Genomic DNA, 7,568 nt, shown 5'->3' on the forward strand with positions numbered 1-7,568 from the left:
TTTATATTCTGCTAGTAAGATGGGAAATATGTGTAGCAATTTTTTTATAAACATTTTATAAATTTTATAAACAAAACTGGAGTTGCTACAATTCTAACAAGCTTATAAGTCGATATTTGATATGAACACCTTTATTCTTCAACACAGTCTGAACTCTCTTAGGAAAGCGTCCCTTTAAGTAGTCTTCAGGAATAGTTTTCCAGGCTCCTTGAAGGACCTTCAAAGCTCTTCTTTGGATGTTTGATGCCTTTTTTTATGTTCTCTGTCAAGATGATCGCACACCATCAGTAATGTTGAGGTCTGAGCTGTGGGGAGCCTAATCCATGACTAATAGTGTTCCAGTGGGTGTTTTTATTTCCGGGTATGCTTTTACTGTACTGTCAGTGTGTTTAGGATCATTGTCATGATGAAAAATGAAACTATAGCTAGTCAGATGCTTTTGATATGGTATTGCATGGTGGATCAAACCTGATCTCTAAGTGCAACCATGACAGAGCCTCCACTGTGGTTTACAGATGGCTGTAGACACTCCCGTTTGTACCTCTCTCACGACCTCCTCCTGACTTACTGACAAGGATTTGTATGAATAATTTCAAGTTTGTAATCATCACTCCATGAGACCTGTTGTCACTGATTGATAACGTGTCTAATGAGGCTTCAGCAAACAATACTTTCTTAAGTATGAATTTCAGAAACTGTTCATCTGCTGCTGAAGAAGTTTTAAGCCTGCCACATCTTCTTTTGTTCTTCTTTTGCTCTTTGGGAATCAACTTGTTGCTCAAAAAATACAAATTGTGTTACCTTTGGCATTTTTATGTAGATTCAACTAAAGAAATTGGAACAAAGTATGTGTTTTTGCAAGAGACTGCTAGTGACTAAGGATACAATTTAAAATTGGCTCTCTGCTATGTTGTCTGTTATGTACAGACACAACACGGATTCTTCCTTGAGTTAGATGCCTTTTATGCTTCAGTGACTCTTAAATCAGTGTTAAATAGTTAAAACAATAAAACAAGCAAACAAACATTCATCAGAAAAAGTGGACAGAAGAGAAAATTAGTGGGAACAAAATAGTGAATGTCCAAAGAAAAACTTTGAAAGTCCACTTTAAGAAATCAGAAGAAAGTCTGGCTCCTTGGAAGCAAAATATAAAAAAGAGGGGCAGCTTGAGGTCTTTCAGACATAATCAGTGCTCAGCGATACTCCTGAGATGCAATTCTGGGATCCGGAATAAAACCCAACTTTCCAAGATGGACAAAGGAAAAAAACTAATTAAAGATTAGCTCATTTTCAGATGATTCATAAAACATCTTGTGAAAGGCTGATATAAGAAATGTCGCTGGAACAGCTTGTCAGCATATGAGTTTGCTGCGAAACCACCGGCAAAGCTGAATTCAGCAACTTTCAGACCAGCACATTCACTTCCCGACACCACAATAATTCCTGTTGCTAAATATGCACATGCAGGTGACCCTTTCTGCTGGCAATTCATTTATGAGGTAAAAGGTAAAACAGCAAATGGACTGTACTTATATAGCACTTTTCTACTCAGCTGGATCTGAATTTATGCTCTTGGTCTTTGTGGCTGGTTAAGGTAATATCACATTAAGCTGGAAAATTTTAAATGATCAAGAAAAATAAAATAAGGGATTGATGCGCCGTTCAAGTGAACGCTCACATAATGTCAGTGAAAAACACTCTAAACTCACAGAAGTAGGAGTAGAGTAAAATAATGATTTTACTCTTGGAATTTGGGTTATTGCTGTGAATTTATTTAGGTTAGCTGAATACAGTCTGACAAAAATCATTATTTTTAGATCATAAACACAGCAAGGAGCCTCTGGCTTTAAAGCCTCCATCCTTTTGTCCACCCTTATACCTCCATATCTCCAGGGTTTCTCCTATAACCCTGAGATATTCAAGATATGCTAAGGTAACGTGAATGAGTAAGTATAAAACTGATCTGCAACTTTTAAAATGCCAAAAATGCTGTGATTAAATCAAAGTCATAATGTTATCAATACAGGCATAAAAGGTGTCTGTATAAGTTACAAACCACAAGTGTGCAGTGCAGTAACCTTATGAGTTTATTGGAATTACCTTGCCTTAAACTGCATTATTTTCTGAGAGTGCAGTGTTTTAGGCTGAGCAGTGGCTCTCTTGTTGGTCCCTGCAGTGTGGACACTGTCCTGCCATGGGAACGGACAGTTATTTGCTTTAATTTGCAACAGAAAAGCTTGTGGTGTGTAGTGACTGTTAGAGAATGTTCTGTTTGGCCTTCTCCTGGCTGGTTTAAGTGATAAAAGTGTCATTATTTAGCCTCTGAGGCAGAGGAGAGAGTGCAAACAAGACTGCATGACCCTCTGTTAAGAGCCCTCGTTCTTCAGATGCTCATTAAAGGCCTCCAGGAGGACAGTGCATCAACTGGCAGGGCCGTCAAGCTTGCCTTTTTTTTAAAAAAAAAGTCTTTCTCATCCCAGTCACCGGTCGACTGATGGCAAAAATGGGCTCAATTCAGAGCAAGAGGGACATGAAAGATGTCGCGCTGTGAGGTGGTATAGGCGACTTATTAAAACAGCAGGAAGAAGCTCTTGGACTTGGGCCCAATAGGATCTAACCCTGTAGCGCACTGACCGGATTTGGAGAAAGTTGTATTTATCTGATTGGGTGCTTTGGATTCTGTGTCTGGTGAACGACTTTAGTCCGTCTGAGAGCTCTGATTGGAGTCAGTTTCTTAACAGAAAAACAAAAGAGAGACTTTCTCTCAAACTGCAGCGGCCGATTTATTGACTCCACGGTGATGAACATTAATGTTATGGAGTATCCCCACAAATATGCTTTAGCACCAAAGCAGCAGGTGGATGCTGCTCCATCCTGTCCAATCAGCCAAAGGCAGTTAAACGAGCCTTCCTGGAGCCGGGAAGCGGAGGACGGTGTGCGCACTGCTCAGGTGGCAATGTGCTCGCCGAGATACTACAGCCGCGGGGCCCGGGGGAACACGAAGGCCAAGCGGAGGAGGATCATCACGGTGGTCCAGCGGCAGGCGGCCAATGTGCGGGAGAGAAAGCGAATGTTCAGTCTGAATGAGGCGTTTGACGAACTAAGGAGAAAAGTTCCTACATTCGCATACGAGAAGAGGCTGTCCCGTATCGAGACGCTGCGTCTGGCCATCGTCTACATCTCCTTCATGATGGACCTGCTGGAGAACACCTGAGACACAACAGCTCAGCTTTATCTATGGCAGACTGAACTAGACTGAAGGCGCCACTCAACTCACCAATGACACGGACATAAATGAGCAGCTGACTTTCCGTGTATGGACCAACAAGAGGGATTCTATTAAGAAATGTCAGATTTTTTTGTGGCTGTAAAAACACATACATCGTTGGAGAAAGCTCACTAGGTCAGTGAGAACCGAGATTTCATTAGTTGCATGTGAATCGATGTTGCTTGAAAATAAAAGTACCGCTATGGTCATGTTTGTGTTCTTTGCCTGGACTGCCACGACAAAGAAAGCAAAGTGAAATTTAATTTTGACTAACCTTACTAAAGTTAATAAGACCATAAGTCCGCTTAAATGGACAGTTTACAGGCAGTGTTGGATCAAAACATATTTACACTGTCGCGTTTAATAAATCCGTTAAGAGGAGATACACATGAATGTCAGCATCTTATGGTTGTTGTTATACAGCTCTGAAGCCGTGTGGTTTTCAGCACCGTGGAGAGCTACAGAGGCACGCGCCTCACCTGGCCACTTGAAGGGTGTGGCCAAAAAAAAAAAGCAACTCGAGGTTTTCCTCACTCAGAAAGCGAGAGCACATGAATCATGATTGTTTTCTCCTTGATGGCCAAATATCCTCAAAAGAGTTTATAAGTGGATCTAAATCACAAATCAAGGGCTCACGGCATGAAGCTGCAGATTATCTTTGTCACTAAGGTGTAAATTGAGTTATTCATGGAGGTGAGATGAAGGTAAACTGAGTGACAAAAACACCACCCACACCAGATGCCCTCTTTCAGTCCTGGATTGATGGTAGAGGCAAAGCTGTTTAGCGCTGGGGGACAGTGTCTCCACAAGAGAGCGGGGCTGGGCCCTCTGTGGTCCTCTTGTGTCATCCTTCCTCATCAGAAGTGAGGCTTCTCGGTGGGCCATTCACACCACAGACTACCTCCAAGAAGTTGCCAGGTCTAGTTTCAACCACATGAAGACGTATTTTTTGTTTTTTTGACTAGGATATTAGATCACAGCAGAGCAGGCCACGGAGCTGGGTGGTCATGTGTAGGTGTTTCGACTCTATGTGAGCCAGTGAAGTGCTTTTTTCCTCTCTCCTCGGTCCATCTTTATCACGTCCGGTATTTGCGTTGTGCTCCAGCCGAACACCGCCTTTCAGCGTCCCTGCTGTGAGCACGGATCCGCCCTGAGAGCTCCCTGTGACGGGCTGTCTTTTAAACCTGAGCCGCGGTGCCGAGATCCCTGCGGGAGTCAAACCCTTTAAGTGCATACCTCAACCGCGAGGCCGTTGACGGGAAAATAAACACACAGGTCTACTAGAGCAGCGACCTCCTGCTGTGACAGCCTCATGTGTTTTTCAGTGGGCCTGATCGCTGCTCCCTTGTCAAACGCCTGCACAGAAACACTTTAATGTTTAAAACTAGAGGAAGAGTTCTGTTCTGTGTCATTGGCTTTGAATTGTTTTCAGCAAGAGGGGGAAAGCATGAAATTTCCACAGACGATGACACAGCGGTAAAACTGCTGGGCGATTTCCATTTGTAAGTTTTATTGTCAGTGACGCAAACAGTGGATAAAGTCTGTGCAGCAAATTTGGAAAAACAACAAAACCTGCTATTCATACTTTAAAAAAACGAGCCTGAAACTAAATAATAAATAACACAAGAAAACAACAACAACAGGTCTTTATTTAACACTGAGTAAAAAAAAAGAGCCTGGACATTTAATGAGGTCTGCTCTAATTCAATGTAAAATAAATAAATAAATAAATAAATAAATAATAATTATTATTATTATAATTCCGCATCTGTAATAAATGCGGTGTGTGTGTGTGTGGGGGGGGGGGGGGGGCATTGTGCTTTTGGGGAAGAAATAATTTGGGGTGGAGCAGAGACAAATAATTTATCTCTAAGACAGGTCTTACAGTGCTTGCACAATGATCCAATAGCAAACACTGCCCCCACTACATCCTTCCAGTCTCGAATAAAAAACACTCCATCTCTTAATTCCTAATATTATAGCAAGAACTCTCTTTTTCTGCGGTATTATGTTACAGCCCTCCCCACCCAATCACAGCAAGCCCCCAAATCCTCCTGCCTGCTCCCCGTTATAAGAACTCGGGTCGTCCCAGTCTGGCAGACACCTCTCCCATTCTGTGGCGCACGAGATTTACCGTAATACCAGCTCACACACGCTCCTGTTACCTCTCGTGTTTGTTGATGTTGTGACCGCTTCAGTGGATTTGAGTCAGGGATTCGTGACTCTCTGACAGGACACAGAAAACCTTTCTGAAAAGACAATGCGGGAAGACGACTCCTCCCCAATGGATAGCGCTGGTAACAGTGAGGAGGAGACCGACCGACAGCTGCCGCGGAGAGGCGCGAGGAAGAGGCGGACGGCGCGGAGGAGCACGGACGAAGAGGAGGAAGCGGACGTGGAGAGCCCCGGTCCGGTGAAAAAAAAATGCAGGAAGAGCGAAGACGGAGGAGGAGGCAGCACCGGGAGCGGCGGCAGCGAGGCCAGCAGTAGCCCAGCGCGCTCATTTGACGATCTGCAGACGCAGCGCGTGATGGCCAACATCCGCGAGCGCCAAAGGACGCAGTCCCTCAACGAGGCATTCACGTCGTTACGTAAGATCATTCCCACCCTGCCGTCGGACAAACTCAGCAAGATCCAGACCCTGAAGCTGGCAGCGCGGTACATCGACTTCCTTTGCCAAGTTCTACAAAGCGACGAGCTGGACGCGCGAGGGACCAGCTGCAACTACGTGGCGCACGAGCGCCTGAGCTATGCGTTCTCAGTCTGGAGGATGGGGGGCGCGTGGTCCTTGTCGACTACGTCCCACTAGAAGGGCTGCTCTTGGTGGCACAGTACGGTAGGTTGAGCTCCTTTCACTTTTCATCCAGCAGGAACTCGAGCCGTGCCAAAATGTTCCGGTTATGCGCATTTTACGCACAGGCCCAAGATAAACAAACTAATACAGTCATGTATAATCCTCCAGTAGGTCGCTGTAGTTTTTCTGTCTCACTCTTTTAAACTTCCTCTAATATTAATTAGGGTTGATTAATTTCATTATGAAAGAGATGTCAACTACAACTTTATGCGCCAACAGACCAGAGTTATCGCTGTAAACATGGCATTCTCATATCATCTTATAGCTACAAAGAAAGAGACATAGCATTTCTTCCACGAAATCCAAGCTTCGTGTTTATTTTCTTCACCTAAGCCCACAACCAGGTTTTGTCATTTACATACATGGCCAACACGCACCAACATATATGTCATTCATTTCTTATTTTCACTTGTTTTAACCAGAGTATTTCTTTCACAGATTACTCAGACTGAGGAACCAGTGGATCAGACAGACTAAAATAGGCCAAACACACCTGGGCCCCAGTCTCGGCTGCTGTGCTTCAGGCCTCAGAGGAAAGCAGCTTTTTTCATATTTCCCTTTGCACGGACTGAAATGTTTGCAAGGGAGCACTTAGGACAGACAGGACGGATATGAGGAAAGAAAGACCACTGCGACTATGAATGTTGTAAAGAAAAAAAAAACTGACAAACGGCTCCGTTTTGAAACACGAGAGAAAGATGACAGACCATTCCACATTCCCTGTGACACCGCATCACAGAAAATGAAGTATTTTGTATTTATTTTTCTACACAGGTCAGAAACTTCTTCCTCCCCCTATTTCAAATAAAGGTTATTTATTTTTGCAGTATCACAGAATTCCAAATGGATCTAGAGTCTTTGCATTTTGAGTGTTGTAAATATTTGGTAATATCTTAAATAAAATTATGAAAGTATCGTACATTCTTCTGGTCTGGATATTCTTTGAAGGTCTAACTAGAGGCTGCGTCAAAGAAATTTCATGCCCATCAGCTGAATTTAGAAGCCTCTGTTTTTACACAGAAGAATAAATGTCACTTTTTTAAAGAAATGTTTTTTCTTTCTTTATTTTTTTGTTAGGGGAAACATATTCAATTTTCATGGTCTTTGTACTTTGAGTCTTTGTAGAGAGCTTATTTTCTTGCTTGATGTTGAATCCCCATGTAACCAAACTACAGTGGAGCGGGGCAAAAGAAAACATCTCATTCCAGTGGCTTATTTCGTAGTGATTTCTTGAGCTTGGGGATCTGGGAAAGCCATAATTAGCCAATGGTCTGTTTGAACAAGATGAATCTGGAGCTGTGGGGGGCATGCATGATATTCCCAGATGTCCACTGAGCTGCAGGTCAGCATGGGAGTCTCCTGCAGGTGCTGCAGCAGAGAGGCTTGACAGATTGATGGGGTGGAGAGAAGTGAAAATGCAAACAGAATAGGCTGGATGGAATTTAC

At 43.4% G+C, this 7,568-nt stretch overlaps 2 protein-coding genes across 2 annotated transcripts; both read left to right on the plus strand.

Annotated features, from left to right (window-relative positions):
* The first annotated feature begins 2,508 nt into the window (after positions 1-2,508).
* Positions 2,509-3,816, plus strand: LOC120726491 (fer3-like protein). The gene has a single exon (XM_040020099.1). It carries the CDS (start codon positions 2,801-2,803, stop codon positions 3,212-3,214), a length of 414 nt encoding a protein of 137 aa, XP_039876033.1. The 5' UTR covers positions 2,509-2,800; the 3' UTR covers positions 3,215-3,816.
* A 1,486-nt stretch (positions 3,817-5,302) lies between these two features.
* On the plus strand, positions 5,303-7,041 carry twist1a (twist family bHLH transcription factor 1a). Its single transcript, XM_040021430.1, has 2 exons — positions 5,303-6,104; positions 6,561-7,041. The coding sequence occupies exon 1, from the start codon at positions 5,529-5,531 to the stop codon at positions 6,075-6,077; it is 549 nt and encodes a 182-aa protein (XP_039877364.1). The 5' UTR covers positions 5,303-5,528; the 3' UTR covers positions 6,078-6,104; positions 6,561-7,041.
* Positions 7,042-7,568: the final 527 nt, after the last annotated feature.

This window comes from Simochromis diagramma, unplaced genomic scaffold, assembly GCF_900408965.1.
Source record: "Simochromis diagramma unplaced genomic scaffold, fSimDia1.1 OVJJ01000753.1, whole genome shotgun sequence".
NCBI classification, from domain to species: domain Eukaryota; kingdom Metazoa; phylum Chordata; class Actinopteri; order Cichliformes; family Cichlidae; genus Simochromis; species Simochromis diagramma.

Bases quoted from the DNA above. Each gene is read 5' to 3' on its own strand.
- LOC120726491 (XM_040020099.1), top strand. From the start codon at position 2,801: ATGAACATTAATGTTATGGAGTATCCCCACAAATATGCTTTAGCACCA.
- twist1a (XM_040021430.1), top strand. From the start codon at position 5,529: ATGCGGGAAGACGACTCCTCCCCAATGGATAGCGCTGGTAACAGTGAG.